Genomic DNA, 19,758 nt, shown 5'->3' on the forward strand with positions numbered 1-19,758 from the left:
TTTCCCATTGTTAGGTTCATTTTAATTATTGTTTTTAAATGACTGACATTTTAAGTGATCAAAACTAGAAAAGTGGAAGTGTTGCACTGTGTTTTAAAAGCAGACTGATTTAAAATGATGTGGGCTGTTAACAGGGCTTCTAGCTCTGCTGTGACATTAACAAACATGCATAAATGTTTTAAGGATGTGGAAGAGTCAGATCCAATATGCCTACCCTCCGTATTATGCTAGAAGTGAAACTACTAGTTTGTAGAACAATAAAATAGTGATGTGATGCCACGTGACATTTGTAAGCTTTTCTAGTCTGCGTTTTAAGTAGATTTAACTATCTACTGCCACTCCACCCCTGCTGTTTCCCTTGCCCTTTTCTACTGCCACTCCATCCCTGTTGTTTCCCTTGCCCTTTTTCCACCTCTCACATGGTGTATAGATTTCCTCTTCACCACACATTCCAGTAGATTATCACAACCTACTATGTAAGGAAGTACTTTCAGAAATCTGGGGATGAGATAGGCCCTACAATTTTTCTGTCTGTGTCTTATCCTCCCCACATTATCCTTTCTATTTAGGGTGACAACTTCACATCTCCCCTATATTATGCCTCTTCTGTGTCTTCTGGTCTGCAGAGTGAAGACCTTGAGATCATCTAGTTTCTACTCACATCCATTCTCTTCCTTCTCATTCACTATTCTGGTTACTTTCTGCTGAACGTCTTCAAGCATCATGCCCCTTTTCTAGTATGGCCTACAGAATGGATCCAGACCAAGTCATAGAGTACTAACTCTTTGAAAATGCCACTCATTTAAAATGTCCATTCTCCATGTGGTAGAATTCAAATATTTTTGCAAGAGTAGGATGTACCTCCCTGCACGCACTATTATGAGAGCCTTGTCTCCCCTCCTTAATTTAATCCAACAGCATTTACTATCAGCATTGAAGAGAGGGACAACTGTGGATGAGAGATGACATGACCTAGAAGAGTAGAAGCATTGCCTCTTTGCTTCTGAAGTCTATACCCCTGAGGATACATCCCATCATCTCTTTATATTATGTCACTGTCCTGTCACTCTGCTCCTGGTGATCCAGTCCAGCTGTGATTAGTGCTCATGCATCCCTTTTTGCTCTGCTGCAATCAGTCTCCCCCTTCCATTAATGCTTCACACCAGTATTGCCATGCCAAAATGCATTTGTCAGCACTGAACCTCAGCTGCTCCCTTGGCCAGCCTTTCCAATTCCTTCCTTAGATTCTTATCCCCAGCCTTTAGTGCTGTACATGTGCAGAGAAAAGAAAGTGATATCACATGGTTGAATGTCTGTGTGCCTTATTGTGTAATGCAGATTCTGGCATGGCTAGAAGATATCTGTGCAAATGTCTGCCTAAAATTTAAAACAGCTTATATTGCAATGTTTCAGAATATATTTAAGTTACGTCTTTCTGGTTTCTCTTAAAATGCATTCTTATTTGTACAGAGGCAATGAATATGAATTCCAAGCCAGGGTACATACTTTTCTTGCTTGTTAAGTTAAATGTTGGACCTCTTAATCACTAACTGCTCTTGTCACCCCCATGGCTGCTCATGATCTGCCTGTAATTAGTTTGAGCACAAGGTGATATGGATTACAGTGAAGTCAAGAGTTGTTACAGAACAATACAGGGCCCCATATTACCTTATTGCTATTACACAGCAGCTTATTCTACTAATGTTCATAGTTTACTCCTGTTCATAGTTTAGTACTAAGCTAACTGCCCTTTCAAGCCAATTTAAGCCTAGCCAATTATCCATTGTGAGACTCAGACACTGTACCTTGTGTTTGTAAGTCAAACACCGTAGCCATTAAGCCACCCTCCCAACCCCTGTTACTGTGAAATATCATCAGTGTGTTTGTGGCTTAGTTATTACCTATCTTGAATTTGCATTTTTACTGTTTAACAAACCATGAGGATGTTTTTGTCTTGTCTACAGTTTCCATGTCATGTACGGAAGTACAGTCACTTATGCTTTTGCCTGAACCATGTACAACAGTATTCACAAAGCTTCAATTGAGTACAGTCATTTTTTTTATATATGCAACACTTTTTAAAAACATATTAGCTCAGTGAAGATATAGAAAAATTAGTTGTAATTAGACTAACAGGACAATGTGCTGTACCTAATGAATGCAACACATTTTTATCCAAACCAAATTATCTTTAAAACAGCTGCATCCTGCTCTCAGCTTTTTCAGTTTAGGGAACTTGTTGGACATTCTGCATTCTACTGTGTCTCTATTTTCTATTAGTATTCGCTGGGGTACAATAGTCGTTAGTTTTATCTGCATGAAAAGTGGAAGTACAGATCCAGTTATCAGCAGAGTATGCAACCACCCTTCTCCTTGAAAGGGTTTTTGTCCTCTGGGATCCCTTTCAGAAGTGGGTCTTCGGCTGACTGGCTTTCTACATATTCCTTGATATCTTTAGCTGTTTTGGAAATCTGCAGGTGGAAACAAAAACACATTAGCATTATTATCTACTGCAGTGTCAATGACTAGCTATTGTTTTCAGAGCTGTTTTAGTTCGTGTGATTTCTAATTTTGTTTAAACACCTGGCAACCAAATAAGTCCAATGGATCATGCAGACTATTTTCAGACAGAAATTTATAAAAAGTACATTAGAAATCAAAAATAACCTCATAAAACATTAATAATATGCAATCATTATACAGTGAAAAATAAAGGCTATCATGTTAACAATATATGCATATATTTCACTTCTGTTATTGCTTATGTATTCAGATAACCAGATTTAATAACTTTGAAGTTATTACTGATAGTTCTGTTTTAAAATATTGAAGGTGAAAATACTGATGTAAGACATAATGTTAAACCTAATACTGCCTTCTTCTGAATGCAAAGATGACTATTAAAATATATTAACATACCTGACCCTGTGGTACAGAGGGTTGAAGCCCTGACTACAGCCCACATGACCTATGTTTGACCAGATGCACAGGCACTAAAAGGGTCAGGCTTGGAAGATGAAACTGAGTGGCTAACATCATCTCGCCCGTCCTAGAAGACATGAGACAATTCTGATTTGATGCTTGTGTGACAGAGGATGTAGCACCCATGGGATATAAGCTTAATGAGCACAAGTTGCCAGCAGGTAGCAAGTATACTGGGGAATTCAAATGAAATTGCACACATGCTTCCCAGGACACACAACAATTGTGGAGCTTAAGGAAACTTGTTGGGGTGGGGCTCCTGTAGTTTGGAGGGAAGTCTGCAGAATCAGGCAGACTGGCATGCTACCTGCTGTCTCATTCTCACCTCTTCTGGAAATAAATGGGCTATTGAGGCCCTCAAGTCTGGGAATGAATGAGCCATAGAGCTATCGGGCAGACCAGAAGTGTGTGACTTAGGGAAAAGAGTGTATTCTTCTGTCACTCTTATTTTTAGAATTCTTAATTATCAAGCTCAAGTGTCAAATTTTTTGCTTGCTTCTTTTGAGAATATGAGGAACATTACTACCACTTTTTCTTCATGTGAGGATAAGTCTTCTGTAAATATTCATAGGTTCATAGGTAGGTACTAGGTTATTGGCCCTAGGGCCGATATAAGCCTAGCCAAAAATGTACCCTGTTTTTCGCCACCCAAGAAAATTATTTTCCTGTGCCCCTGTCGAGCAGAGCCACAGAAGTGATTCCTGGGGTGAATTTCCTATCTCCCATCCAGTCATCAAGATTTTTCTTGAAGAGTGCTAATGAGGAGCTCTGTTTGACATAGATAGGTAGTCTGTTCCAAAGTATGAGAAGTCTTTGGGACAGGAATCTATCCCTCCAGCATGTTTTGTTTATTGTGGTGATAAGGTTTAGGTCCCTAGAGCATGTAGCTCCGAGGGATTGGGATTTCTTTAAGTGGAGCATGTCCAACAGCTCTGGGTTTGACATAGCTTTGTATGTTAGGCAGAGATCACCTCTGAGTAGACGATATGTGAAGGAGTAAAGCTGGAGTTTTTTGAGATGGTCTGCATACGGCATCCGTTTGAGGCCAGTAATCCTCTTTGTGAGGTATTTCTGTGGCCTTTCCAGTTGTTGTAGATGTCTTGTGAGTTACATACCAAAAGGGGCATTGTACTCTATAACAGGTCTAATGAGTGACGAGTAGAGGGAAACAATGACCTCTTTTTTCTGGATGAGAAACCTTTTGTGATGAGGTGAGCCACGTAGAAGGATTTCCTGACCACTGTGGTGATGTGATTATCAAAGGAGAGACTACTGTCCACAGGTCTCTTATAACATTTTTGGTGTTAAGTAGCCTACCAGCTATGTGGTAGTTCATGGGTACAGAGTTTTTACTAAAGGGGATGACAAAACACTTTTTGGCACTGAGCTTCAGGCCATGGCTTTGACACCAGGCATCTGTCTCGGTGAGGCCCTTTTGTAGTATGTCCATTGATGTGATGTTGTCCTATCTCACCTTCATTCTTAGTTGGCTGGGTTCAGGACTCAACCTTATACAAAAGCTCGAGGTCTTCTACTAGTTTGTGGCTAAACCCTATCCCATCATGTCCTAGGAAAGCTCCCCAGATCTCGTTTGCCACTAAACAAAATCGGGTGCTCTCCTACTGACTCTGGCTAAGCAGATTTTTGTTCTATATATATTTTAAATAATTACTAGGTTTTTCGAATTGTTTAGCCTAGTTAATACTTAGTAGGTGAATTGCATGTACTTTCGCTTTTTTCCCTGCTGTTTTTTGCTGTCGGCCATCGTTTTTTTTTCCTGTAAGGCCTTTCTTACCCTATCCCGGCTTAAACTAAATTCGTAAAGCCTGTTTTAGTTAGAGGGTTTTTCCTTCTCCTTTTCTACTTTCTCCTGTACTATAGGCTGGTTTATTTAACTTAGAGAGCTGCCTTATCCTGTTTAACTTAGGGGGCTTTTCCCTGTGTTTTTCCTGCTTAAATTCCCCAAGGCTAGCTCATTTAAGTTAGAGGGCTACCTCTGCTTGTTTAAATTATATATACATAGTTGATTGCTGTTTCACTTGTTGTACCATGTTGTAATAATCGCTTCAAAGGATTCTAAAGAACCTAGACTCTCTGGTTTCAAAAAATGTGTAAAGTGTAGCCAAAAAATGTCTGTTAATGATGGACTACCATTTGCGTATTCTGTCTTGGAGCAGTTCACCTCCAAGAGTCCTGTGCTATCTGCCACTCCTTTAGCCACAGGGTATTATTAGAGAGAAAAAATAAACTAATTTTGAGATGATTGTTAAAAAAACCCTTTTCGGAAGCTATCGAAGAAGGTCAGGGTATGTCAAAGTCGGGCCAATCCCCTTCTTCAAAATCTGATAAATCAGGAAAAAGGTACTCTTCTTCAGGTGCTCAATCGCAGCCATCAAGAAAAGTACAAAAAGTTGTCGGGCCCGAAAAGACTTCTTCCTCAGCTCCTTCAGTATCGGTGCTGATGGAATTTCATCTGCGGAGCAGGTCCCCAGAATTGGAACCGGTATCTCCCACCTTAAGGTCTCTATTGCTGCAGACCTCCAGATCTCCTGCTCCCTCCGCTCGATCTTCCGTGAGCCTATCTGATGATGATGTGGATCACATGGTGCAGAGGCTGTTAAGGATACCGGTGCTCACCAAACTGTTGTCAGATCCAACCCCGAGCACTTCAGAACCGACCAAGCCTACCCCTTCACCGTTGATTCCTCCTCCGATCTGATCCCGGATTTCAGAGACAGAATGTCCAGAACTGATCGTAGTGGAACCATCAGAACAGAGACCTACCACAGGATCTTCGGTTCCGACTACTGCTCCAATGTCCTCAGTTCCATCTGAACCTGAGGAGTCTAGGAGCTGATGCTCTCCAGTCGGGTCCGGGGAGGAGAGTTGGATCGGACAGTTGCTGGATCCAAACTCTTGGCACTTTGGTTTGGGTGAGCTCGGCTGCTACCTCAGCCTTGGAGCCAACCTCCTTGGTTCCGAGGATTCCCTCTGGTACTCTGGAGCCGGGGTTTCCTTGGATCAGGGGCAGGGACTTTTGAGGTAATGAGGAGAGTGCTGTCTCCATAGACAGGTCCACTGTCAAACCTGGACATTCTTCCCACAAAGGCACCGATGTCTGTCTCGGCACCACTGCACCCACAGAGACACGGAGACACTAGGCCTCAGGATTCCCCATTAGGCAGAGCCCTATCTTCTGAAACCTCTCCAGAATACCCTTCTGAAGAGGTGCCTTGGAAGAGGCTATGCAAGTGGAAGTATTTAAACTCCCCAGAGGAGTCCATCATATCGGATACAGACCTTGATGATTCGGAAGGGTCCCCACAATCGCCCTCTGAGGATGTCTCCTTTATGGACATCCTGGAAATACTAAAACAGTGAAGCAGCTCGAAGCCCATTAACCCTTCTGAGGAGGAGTCTGTATACCTGAAGGTTTTTGGGTCTCACCCTTCTGCCACTTGGGTGTCTCTGCCTTACAACGAGCTGATGGACTTAGTTAGTGGAAAGACATGGGAATCTCCAGACTCAGTGGAACCTGTTCCTCGGAGACCAAACTAATTCATCACAGCACCAGCAGATAAAAACTTCCTAACCAAAGGAGTCTCAGTAGATGCTATGGTGATGGTGGCAGCCACCAAAAAGGAACTTGCAGAGACGTCTTCTTCTGTCTATCCATTGAAAAAGAGTACCATCCAATGGACAGATATGGAAAGCACATTTTCTCTTCAGCAACTTTTGCACTTAGATCACTGAATTATCTGACTCATTTTACTAGACTTCAGAGAGAGCTCCTGAAAGACCTAGGAGATATGCTCCAAGGTTCAGTAGCTGAGGGGTTGTCAGATAAGTTTTCCTCTCAGCTCTCCACCTTAAATTCAGTAGTCAACTCCTCCATGAGACTCATTTCTTATGCAGCGGATGGAGTGAGTGGGGCAGAGTGTTCAGGAATTTCCCTAAGGAGGCATTCCTGGATGCACTTGTGTGACTTTGTGGAGCCCTTTAAATCTTCCTTTGTGAATGCCTCCTTCGATGGCTCATCCTTGTTCGGGCCAAAGTACAAAGATACACAAACCAGGTGTGAACAAGAAAGAAAGACTCTCCCTACCAGACCTTATCCAAAGGGTCAGAAAGGAGGGAAAATGTGGTTTGAAAAATCCCAGAGAGATTTCTAGGACACAAGTGGTGACTCTTCCCCCAGGGGCAGAGGGGCAAGTACTAATGGAAGACACCAACCACGCAGAAGAAGAGGTTTGCAAAAACAGCGTGACAGAGAAGCATTTCTTAGTAAGACCCTTCAGTTCTCCTGAAAGGAGGCCTACCTGTCCATCTCTGAGGGCAGTCAGGGGTCGCTTATTTTTGTACCCACAAGCCTGGCTAAAAATAACAAAAGACAAGTGGGTACAAAGCATTGTATCCCGAGGCTACTTCATACCCTTTTCTTTCCCTGTCCCAAACACAAAAAACATCCTGGATGTTCCACTCAATCAGAGGGAACAGGCATGTCTAGAAATACAAAAGTTGCTAGACAAAACAGTCATCCAAACAGTCCCTGTAGACCAAATAGAATCCGGAACTTACTCAAGGTTCTTTTTAGTTCCAAAGAAAACAGGAGACTGGAGGCCCATCGTGCATCTCAGCAAATTGAACAAATCAATAAGAAAATCAAAGTTCCAGATGGTAACATTGCAGTTGATACTCCCCTTTCTGGAGCAAGATGATTGGACATGGATAGGCGATCCAGGAGATACCTGCACTTCCAGCTAGGAGCCAGTCATTACCAGTTCTGTGCTCTGCCCTTTGGCCTCACTACAGCCCCCAGAGTGTTCATCAAGTGTGTGGCAGTACTAGCGGCTCACGTGAGATGCCTTGGATTCTGAGTGTTTCCGTACCTAGACGACTGGCTCCTAACCACCACCACCAAGCATCTACTACCCAAAGTGAGAGACACCACCTTGCATCTTTGCTCTCACCTAGGAATTACAATAAACTACAAAAAGTCTGCCTTGTTGACATCTCAACATATCATTTTTATAGGAGCAGATCTAGATACAACAAAATGATAGTGAAACTTCCCTCCAAAAGGGTTCAAGTCCTACGATGTCAGGTCCTAAACCTACTTTCTAAGAAAAGAGTACAAGCAAGAACAGTCTTGAAGGTCTTGGGGACCATGGCAGCAGTTATAACCATGATTCCTTTAGCATGTCTGCATATGAGAATTCTGCAGTGTCTACTGTTCACTCAATGGTCCATGCAGGAACTACATATGTCCCACCAAATTGTGATAACAGAATCTTGCAAGAAAGACCTTTGTTGGTGGCTTCACTCCATTCATGTGACATTAGGTTGACCTTTTGTTCTTCCACAGCCTTTAGCCACAGTGACCACGGATACTTCCGAGATAAATGGGGAGGGGGACATTATCTGGGAAGGACAATCCAAGGCACTTGGCAGGATGATGAAGCCCATTTGCATATCAATGTCCTAGAGATGAGAACAGTGCTTTTAGCATTACAAGCATTCCAAGACTCTCTTCCGCTAGCAACTATTGCAATACAGACAGACAACATGTCAGTTGTGTGGTTCATAAACAAACAAGGAGGAACCAGGTGTTACCCCCTTTATCGAGAGGCCCTGAGAGTATGGCAGTTGTCATCCTCCTCCCAACGCTTTCTGATAGCAATGCACATCCCAAGGAAATCCAACATGATAGCAGACAGACTCAACAGAGTGATTCTGATGCCTCATGAGTGGTCCCTAAAACAAGAAGAAGCAGAAAAGATTTTGCACAAATGGGGCCAGCCTTGCTCTGACCTTTTTGCCACATCCATGAATGCCAAATGCAGCAGCTACTTTGCCCTTATCCCCCCTCTGGGGGATTCACCAAGGGATGCACTTACACGATTGGACCTTAGGTCTCCTATCAGATTGTATTACCTTTATTTACCAATCTCAAAACAAAGAACTTTCCCATAAAGTAAAAGATCATTCTACAAGAGCCTTTGCAACCTCTTCTGTCTTTCGGGTGAGACTACCAACTGATACCATTTGTGCTGCAGCAACATGGGCAAGGCCTCATACCTTTATCACTCATTACAAAGTGGATTTGGCCTCCAGGAACAGGGCCTCTTTTGGGTTCACTGTTCTTGAGAATATTCTCCCTTGAGTCACCCATGAAAGATGGTGCTAGGGTAACTGTCCCAAAACAGCTAAGAATGAAGGCAAAATAGGATAACATCATATAAAGAAGTTATGTACTCACCATAACATTCCATGTGTGTTGTCCATCTCGCCTTTATGCCTACATCTCACCCACCTTCCCCCAGCCTTTGGCTCCTGGAAGACCGATGGATTTAATTGGCGATTAATGTTCTCTGACCTTCTTGATTGCTCTATGAAGTATTCAATATTCTTTAAATGGTACCTTCTTTTTATCAGCAAACAAGATCTGAAGAGCTTTCCTAGGGCATGGTGGGATAGGGTTTAGCCACGAGCTAGTAGAAGACCTTGAGCTTTTGTATAAGGCTGAGTCAGAACCGAGGATCAGTTCCGTACCCAACTAGCTAAGAATAAAGGTGAGATGGACAACACACATGGAACGTTATGGTGAGTTCATGACTTCTTTTTATTGCTTCTGCTTCTTAAGTAACCAAATGTTCTTTTAAGTGTTCTTATGACTTATCTGATGCCTCTTCTAGAGAAGCATTTACTGAGTCTGCTATGAGATGATTTGCATGGTTACTTACACAACTGTGCTTTCCAGATTCTTTTGGTGCCAAAGAAAGCAAAATACCAAAGGCTCATTTTAGGCCTAAGTAGCCTGAATGGCTTTATTCCAAAATAGACCCTTCAAATAGTGGTCACAGTCAGTCCTTCATTCATACTTCTCACCCTCTAAACTCAAGAAACCTGGACCAAGCAAAAAATATGAGGGGACATTGGCATAATGGTTAAGGTGTTTGCCCCAAAGACACATGGTACAGGGTTTGATTCTCACCTTTCAGGTGAAATTGGCTAGGCTTAAAATGGCCTGCAAGGGCAGCTAGCCTAGTACTTACCTACAAACCTATGAATATGGTGTGGCATTACATGGTACAAGCACCATTTAGAGACCACAGATGCTTCTCAACAAGAAATTACAGGGTAAACAACACAGACAGTCCTGTCAATGTATTCTGTCTCCTACACATTACCAAGAAGTGACCTGTGCCTAGCTTACAGGGCAGTCTCTGACCCAACCCTGATGGAATTCCTACACATTTGTAAATTAAACTGCAGGAGGGTCACTCACTCCAAGAATCTTAACCTAGCCTCTGACATTATCAGTTCATGCTGGAGAGAAAAATACATCTCCCAGAGACTGCCACTTCTCTGGAACAAGCTTCCAATTCACATGGAAGAGAGTGTGAAAAACTCACCCAGACTCTGCCACAACTCGTTGAGGGAAAGGTTAGTTTGTTTTTACTTTTCTGTATTTTGTATTACTTTACTGCCTTCCTCTATTTTGTATATTGTGATTCGTTTTCTTTACACTATATTTTACTTGTATTCTGTTTTTAATTGCATATTTAAACTAGGAAAGAGACCACAGCTGTGTCTCAGTGAGTCACACCTCCCATCCTGGCACTGTTGTGTTTTCAAACTCAACTATTTTTCTAGTTGCCTGCCCCTTATGTTAATTTGACCACATATCTCCTTCCCTTTCTCCCTTTCATTGGCTGTTGTAAAAACAAAATTATAATTTTTTTGAAATCACTCCCCTTCAACTGTTTATATTTATTGGCCATCCCACTGTATTCCATAGAAGCAGAATACAAAGTGCCCTCCCCCTTTCAATCTATCTTGCTCTTTTAAAATTAGTGGCTCTCCACTTACATAGCTAAAGCTAAACAAACAAAAGATGATTGACTTTAATAATTGACTTAGTCTCTGGTGTCATTCTAAGGGGTGCAATATTTATCAGCATGGAAGGAGATGGTCAACAGTCCAGGCTGCTTTGCCAAGGATGGTCTGTACCTCTCCCCTCTAGGCTTTCAAATATTTGCTAAAACACTGTCTTCCCCCATAGTATCTGTGGTGGTGGTGCTGCGGTAGCTTTGTTGCCTCACAGTAAGATGCTGTCCGGTTCAATTCTCAGTTAGAGCGTCTTCTGCGTGGAGACATACGTGAATGGGTGTACCTTCTTTGAAGGTTGTGCATCAGGGCTGGCAACTCAGCACATAAAAATCAACTGCCAATCATTAGCGGACTGGAGTTCTGCTGTGGCGACCCCTAACCGGGAAAAGCCGAAAGACACAACAACAACTATCTTCCCCCATAGTACCTTATTAGGCAGCGCTAAACTGAAAGTATGTCCGACATAGCAAATCAAAATAAAGAAAATCTAAAGGTATTACTGCTGAACACTAGGAGTCTAAACAAAAAAATCTACTCCCTTTAAGCTCTTTTCACCACAGAGAATGCTGACATCTGTGCGGTCACCGAGACATGCTTTAAAGCCGTGAAGAGCACAGCAACAACACAAGGTTATAATGCCTTCCACACATTTATACCAGCTACTACATAGGCAGGGAATAAAGGTGAAGGTGTCTCAGTTTACATCAAAAATAAATATAACTCAAGGCTGATCAAATAGGACAATGCATTTGAGCTTCTCCATGTTCAAATCACCATAGGCAAAATCCAATACCACTTTTTTCCAAGCTGTAGGTCCCCCTCTATGACTCAGGAAACCCATACCATGTATGTAAGCGTATTGGAAACACTCACCTTCCAACTCAATACCATATTCATGGATGACTTTAATTACCACATTGTTAACTGTGAATCCTATATGACATCAAATGTACAGGCACAGAGATTCCTGGATTCTGTAAACACAAACTCCTTGGACCAGATTATCAGTACACTAACCAGGGGTGCAACCATACTGGATCTGGTCATCACTAATATAAGAGAGTGTTGCATACCTCCTAGTGTAATGTCTCCTCTGATAGTCAGGCTATAAAATGGTCTCCTTTGAGGTAAAAATAAAACCTGGAACCACATGTTCAGGAACTAATCTAAGGCTAACTTCCTGCTATTAACCTAGCAACATTTCAAGCTCCCATAAACCCTGACAACACTGCTGCATTTACAGAACTGTTCACAGAAATCATATACAAGCATGTCAGTAGCTGCATAGAGGCAGCTGTTCCCACAAGGAAGAAGTACAGAACTAAATAAAAAAAAACCACCCTGGTGGAATCACAAAATCAATAGGCTGTATAACAAAAGGAAGACAATCAAGGCAAAAATTAGGAGATGCAGCACCCAGCAGGATAAAAGCACTCTCATCAACCTCAACAAACAACTCAGAGGATAAATAAGGTCTACCAAATTCAAAATTGAGGCAAATTTGTCCTCCCAATCTAAAGACAACCACAAGACACTTTTTACCTATGTCCGCAACCTCAAAGGAAATACACAGTTGTGTGCAGAGCTCATTGTAAAGGCAACCACCTATACTGAGACAAAAGATAAAGAAACTTACTGGCTGACAAATTCATCTCCAACTTTACCCCTCTCTTCCCTTCTACCTTCCCTCAGGAAATACCATCAAATATAACTCCCCCTGCTATCACTAGGGAACAGGTCCTTAATGTTCTCCCTAAGGCCAAGAACACTGCATCAGTGGGCCCAGACAATATCACAGGATGCCTTCTAAACAGGAATGCTCAGGCCCTTTAGAATTGCTATGTAACTGTAGCCTCCAAACAGGCATTATGCCTCACAAATGGAGAACAGCAACACTCATCCCTCTACACAAAGGTGGGCCATCTACAGACCCTGGAAAGTACAGACCTATAAATCTCACTAGTCTTGTGTGCAAAGCCATGGAAAGAATTACCATGGAAATGATGAATAATAACATAGTAAACCTCCAGACACTGGACCCACCCCAATTTGGTTTTGTCTACTCAACCTGATGGACTTCTTTGAGAAAGTCACCAAAGCAATGGATGAGGGCAAGATGGTTTACACCACCTACCTTAACCTGACCAAGGCATTTGACAAAATAATCCACTCAGGCATTGTTGACAAACTCAGAATGTTAGGTATAAACTCTTATGTCACTCAGTGGATAGCCAACTGGCTAATAGACAGGACCCAGGAAGTTAGAATTGAGGAGGCCATCTCTACAAAGAGGCCACTCACAAGTGGAGTCCCTCGGGGATCGGTTCTGGGACCGCTTCTTTTATGGCATTTACTTCTCTAAAGTCAAGGCCAGTGGCAATGGCTTCTGGCTGACTAAATCTGCAGATGATTGCAAATTAGGAGCTGTCATTGAGTCCCATACTGACACAAATGTTTCCCAGGAAGGGCTGACACAGACAAACAACTGGTGTCAGAGCCATAGACTAAAACTAAATGCCTAGAAATGCATAATAGTATCATTTGGCAAGTCATCCACCCCTAGTAACTATTATATTGACAGTGCACCCCTAAGAGATGACCCAATAGTCAGGGGCCTGGGGACACACATTGACAGTAATCTAGCCTTTGACCATCACGTGTCTACAGTAGTGAGGAAATCATTCTATGTTGCGCAACTTATAAACAAAGGTATGGCATCTATGTCCAAGGAAGTCATTGCTCCACTGTATTCAGCATTCATCAGCCCTATCAATGAGTACAATGCCCTCTTTAATGTGTACCTAACCAGGCATATCCAATAAATGGAATGTCCACAGAGGTTCCTCACTAACAGAATGCAGGGCTTAAGTAACATGTCCTGTGCAGATGGCCTCAAGGCCCTATCCCTGTATTCTGTCTCCTACAGGCTGTTGAGGGGAAATCTGTGCCTGGCATACATGGCATTGTCAGACCCCACTCTGATGGACATCCTGCATATCTGCAAAACAAACAGCACCAGAATTACCTATCTAAAAACTTAAATCTTGCCTGTGATATAAATAGGATCTGCTGGAGAGACAGCTATGTATCCCAGAGACTACCTCATCTCTGGAACAGGCTCCCCATCCATGTGAAGCAGAGTTCCTCCCTAACCCAATTCAAGTGTAACTTGGACAGCTGGATGGAGAACAGGAAATTTATCCCTGGTTTGGCATCTATGTCTCTAATGGACACAAGCAGCCTGTAAATGTTTCGTCTCCCAAGCCCCTGCTTACACTTATCAAGGGTACCAGAACTTGTCAGAGATTTAGGATGCATAGCTAAGCTTAAAAAGTCATTAGCCTAGTAAACAAATATGAACCTATGAAACAGAGCCCCTCCCTGACCCTCTTCAAACGCAACCTAGATCAGTGGATGGGTGACCACAAATTCACTCCTGGGGTGGCGGCCATGAGGAAGTCGGTATTAACTATCATAGACCCTTACCTTTGTGAACTTCACTCGCCTAACCACTGACAATTGGAGCAACTCGGGATAAATATGGAAAGGCTTGTAAGGGGTCTAGGGCCGTTAGCTTAGTAACCTCCTATGAACCTATGTATCTATGAAAAATAGGGACAGATTTTAAATATTCCTCTTATAAACCTAGAAAGTTGCTAAAATAATATGTTTTACATTGACATGAATTTTCTGAAGGATATGAAGTCTGCAAATCAAATTCCTATCATTATTTAGTGACTTCATTCTTCAGTGATTTTCCAGAAAACCACAAATTTTATGAGAAAGAGATCAAAAATAAGAGAGAAAAATCTGGACATTCTGTGAAAATCTGGCCAGGTGAGAGCTATGCCTTCACTGTCTGTTAAACAGAGACTAAATATGCTTTTTGAATCTCCAAGAAATCTACCTCCTCATAAAAATAGCCAAGGAGTCATGGAAGTTTCTGGTCTTTCAGACCTGATTATTACCAGTCCAGGATCGCCACAATATTCACCAAATGCTTGCCAGTAGTAGCATTTCAGCAAAGGCAGTGGGGAACAAAGAGTTTCTACACAAGAAGTAGTCGCTGCTCAAATGGTTCCCTTCTGTTGGGGTAACAGTGAACCTTGCAAAGTCCCATTTGCTGCTCCTTTAGTGTCTTACTTTCACGGGATTCACATCATGACAGGATGACTATTTCTGGCAAGTTGTTGGCGTAATATTTTGCAGAGGCTAGTTTAAAAGCCTTAGTTCTTGCACTTCCATTGTCATGGCCTCGCATACTTGATTGTATGTGTGGGTTTTTCAATGTGCAGTCCAAGTCCTGTGGCCCCAACATCCAAATCCTGTGACATGTCTAATTTGAAATTCCAAATCTTATCAAGTACATCCACAGTAGTGGCTGGACCCTCCCAACCAACAGTCAGGGAATCCATCCTAACTCCACAGGCCACAAGCATCAAGGATGTGCATGCTGTAGGGTGGAGGAATGCACTATGACAGACACGACAGAAAGGCAGTTTGGGGTTTTTGGTTGCTTCACACATCTCTGTCAGTGTTTTGGAAGTGTTCTGGAAACAGGAGCATTCTGCCAATGCTATTGACCTTTCAGGAGTCCCTACCTCAGAAAGTCATTTCCATGCAGTCAGACAATGGCTCCCTTTTAGAAGTAGGAGAAGCTGTACTGTGAGTTGTAACATTTCTAAAATTAATCTGCAGTTCTAACAAATAACAGTAAATTCTGAAACTCACTGTCAAAGAGGAACTTCATCACCCTGCACCCCCCAATGTAGGGGGATGCAGCCTTCACACCACTAGTTCTAACTATAAGATAGATCACTATCTGTCACTATAGGAGTATAGTCCATACTACATTCTCTGACTTGGTATGCACCCCCCAGTCAGACTTGCAATTCTGTAAGTCTGAGGATTGCAGTAAGAGTCCTCAGAATTTCAACAGGCACCCATCAAATAATGCAGCTGTTTTTTTGGCATATGAACAAACTGGGTGAATTGCATTTCTGTGATCTATTTTGGAAGATAATGACTCAGCATTTTCTATTAACCCACATCACAATGTAAGGCAGTTCTCTGATAGACAGACTCAACATTTCCTAGTAACCCCCATAACAATGTAAAGCAGTTCTCTGATGAACAGACTCAACTGTTTTTTCTTGATGCCCCAGGAATAGTCACTGAGCCTCTTTGACACAAAAAATGTATCTGACGCGCTCCATTGAGCAGTCTCCTTGCATCTCCAATGTACACCAGGTATCCCCTCCATGGTGCAGTCTCCTTGCATCTCCAATGCACACCAGGTATCCCCTCCATGGTGCATTCTCCTTGCATCTCCAATAGACATCAGGTGTCCCAACTTATTTACCAGAACCATCTTCTAGGAGGGGGGGCATGCTAGAGATGTCTTAGAAGTGAAATGGCCAGACTGACTCCTGTTTTTCATAGTTTCTCTAATGATGATGATCAGATTCATCCAGAGAGCCAGACTCATCAGAACCAATGTCATTCTGATATTCTATTTCTGGCTCAGACAAACATCTTTCTCCTGTAAAATCCCATATGTCTTCTTCTTTTTAAGTTATCTCACCCTTCAGGCAAGACTCATTAAGATTTTCAGTCCCTTAGCTGACAGCCTGACTTCTGCAGTTCCATTGACAGTTAGAGATCCCACCTTCTCTCAGAGGGTGTTTTTCACCATTTTCTCCTGTCATAGGTTTTCTACTCAAAAATTATCAGGACAAATAGATTTGGGTTTCTATCTGTGTAGCAAACAAAAGTGGAACCCCTTTACAACACCTGTCCATTTTGACCTTATTTCTCTGAAGTCTTTAACTCTGAACTCAGATACTCTTCTAACACAATTCTCTCAGCAGCTGCCACTGATGTTCTTCTAGTACATCTAGGCCTTCTTGTGTGGAACATTTTGACATCCTGTCCCTCCCTGGGGTACATACTTTATGCTTGAGAAGCTTACTTTTCCACAGTTTAAACCTGCTGCCTCTGCACGTATAAAGTTCTTGCCTTGGAAAGTTACCTTCCTACAGCTACCATAACTGCTCATGTAATTTTTGCATTACAAACCTTTTCTGTCAAGCTTCCTTGCCTATTTTTTTCTCCCAACATCATCCTTAAGTCTTTTAACCCTATCCCTAGTCCTAATGCTAATCCTATCCATAATGCTAATGGTAACCCTATCCATAACCCTAACAATCAACATACCTCATACCCTCCCTTAGATATAACAGTAAACCTCTAACACCTACACGTAGCCCTAACCCAAACTCTGTGGTCCTAGCTCACAAGCATACTTTCACAAATACCAACATTTGGTATTTCTCCTGCCATATCAACATTCCAGCACACTTGTAAATTTGACTTGCAATGTTCTGAACTCAATATTCCAAAATCTGATATTGAGACTTAGACTTAGTGACAGAAACCCATATGTATAGTCACTTACCTTATGCGTAACATGAATAATAAAAGAAACCTAAAGACACAGCTAACGGACTACAAATGTCCTGACAATAAAATATGTCAAAAATAAACTGTCTGCTTAGTGTTAAGGTTAGGGATAGGGTTACAGTTAGCATTTTGGTTAAGACTAGATCTAGGGTTAATCCTACCTTTAACTCCATCTTTAATGATAATGTTAACAGTATCACTATCTATAACATTAAACAGCACACACATAAACGTGTGTGCGCATGTGTATGTGTGTGTGTGTATATATATATATATATATATATATATATATATATATATATATATATATATATATATATATATATATATATATATATATATACAGTAATATATATATATATATATATATATATATATATTTATATAATTGCAGTGAACTTTAATGAACATACTTTTAATTGATAGTTTACTGTTGTCTTTTTTCATCAAAGACTCATGTTTGAGTGAAAGAAATGCTGAAGCTGGGAATGTTGACTGTTCCTTGTTTCTGTGTGCTATGTTAAGTGGGGGTTTGTGCTAATGGTGAAGCTTTCAGGTGTACCATACTTTTGAAATTAGATGTAGGAGAGTGTGTGTGAGTGTCTGCAGGTTAGGATTGCTGTTGGGTCTAGGTAAATTAGATTAGGGGTTATATTTACTGTTTTGCATGTGTTTGTTAAGGGATGTGAGTGTTTCTGGGTTAGGGTTACAATAAGGTTAGATTAGATGATAGCTCTATTTTTTTTGTATTTGTTGCTGTATGCAGTGTGCGTGCATGACTATCTTGTATAGTGGTACTGTAAGGGAAAGGGTTTTTGGAAAGTTAATGTGTAGGGTTGGAATTAGGGGTATCAGCAGGGTTAGGGTTAGGGTTAGGGTTAGGATTAGCACACATGGGTAAATTTGTATAGGGGTAAAGCAACCAAGCATAATAAACCCTACTTCTGAACAGCCTGCAGGACAGCTACCAAATCAGCCATGACAGGAATAAGTGGTTAATAATTAGCCCTGATCAGGTTACCTATTGTTTTGGTAATCTCTCAAAACTCTTTCAAACAGTTACTCACAATATTCACTCCTCTGCTCAACTGTGCACACAAATATTCTTTCCTATAAAGGCATTATTCACATCTCACCCAATCATATCAATTTTTTCAAACAGTTACTCACAATATTCACTTCTCTGCTCAGCTGTGCACACAAATATTCTTTCCTATAAAGGCGTTATTCACATCTCACCCAATCATATCAAATTTTTTTTTTATTCCATACCCTAGTTCAACCAATCCCAAGATCCTAAATATACACTGTAATAGATTCTCCCTCTTTTAGTTTTACTGTACTCAACACAAACTCTTTGGACTATTCTTAAAACGTGACTCACTTTATTGTCTTACTCACCGTTTACCTCACCCAAGTTTCTAGCCTACTACTATTTAAGACCTTAGTCTATACATTTACTTTCACCCTGACAACAGGACTTATATCATACAGCCTCAAACATGCTCTGATTATCCCTGCCCCTAAACTGCCAACCCTACTTACTATTGTGGATTTATACTCATCAGTCCCTCAACAAACAATTTAAGGAAAATAATCTGCCAACAAATTCCCAGACACAAACATATATATATATAACATTCTTTTTCACTGGTAACCAGATATATTCCATCATGGAAATTGGCTTTCTATTTAGAGGCTTATTGGTGGACCAGTACCATGTTTTTAATATAGCAGACCACACAACTACTGCTCCAAATACTTGTTAGAAGTAGGCTTTTAAGATGGTGAAATCAAATGGTTCAGTATATACCTATGTCAGAGTACCTTTCAAATCACTGCCCATGTCAGTATGAATAACTGGAGACTCACATCCTTGGATTATATGATAAGAAACATGGTATAGCTCTCCAGGTCTGCATCCAAAGCTGATATTCAACTACTGTTGAGACAACAGCCTATGTTTGTTGAGAATTATGCCACAATGTAAACAACAGATCGATGGCTTCAACAATTTGTCTTGTTATTGGTATCTTTCCAAGAGGGACTAATGCTTGTCTGCCTGGAGGAAGACAGTTAAAAATCCTGTTTGCAAGGGATAATCTGTACTTCTCTCCTCAGAGCTTTCATACATTAGCTAAAAATGTTCTTCTTCTCCTCCGTAGTGCCAATTTTCAGGCAATGTTGGTCTGCTGCATATGCTAAGCTAGTCAGACCTGATCAGGATAGTATAAAAGTGTTCCTCAGTAAGAACTTGCCCTCCCTAAAAACTCCCCTGATTCTAGAAAATATTTATGACTTGATAATTACTAAAACATGACTCCAATGCATTAAGAACATACCCTCCCTACCAGGATTCAATATCAGTCACTCAATCATATCCTGTACTAAGGCTGTCCCTGTTACTGGTGGGCATGTGTC

At 41.4% G+C, this 19,758-nt stretch overlaps 1 protein-coding gene across 1 annotated transcript in view; it reads right to left on the reverse strand.

Moving 5' to 3' along the window:
• Nucleotides 1–915: 915 nt before the first annotated feature.
• GNGT2 (G protein subunit gamma transducin 2) overlaps nucleotides 916–19,758 on the reverse strand; it is a 128,104-nt gene continuing 109,261 nt past the window's right edge. The window contains exon 3 of the mRNA XM_044055262.1: nucleotides 916–2,471. Coding sequence (XP_043911197.1) covers nucleotides 2,346–2,471 — 126 coding nt within the window. The 3' untranslated portion in view covers nucleotides 916–2,345. The remainder of the gene's footprint in view (nucleotides 2,472–19,758) is intronic.

Source organism: Protopterus annectens, chromosome 13.part0 (assembly GCF_019279795.1).
Source record: "Protopterus annectens isolate FY-2018-M chromosome 13.part0, PAN1.0, whole genome shotgun sequence".
NCBI lineage: Eukaryota > Metazoa > Chordata > Ceratodontiformes > Protopteridae > Protopterus > Protopterus annectens.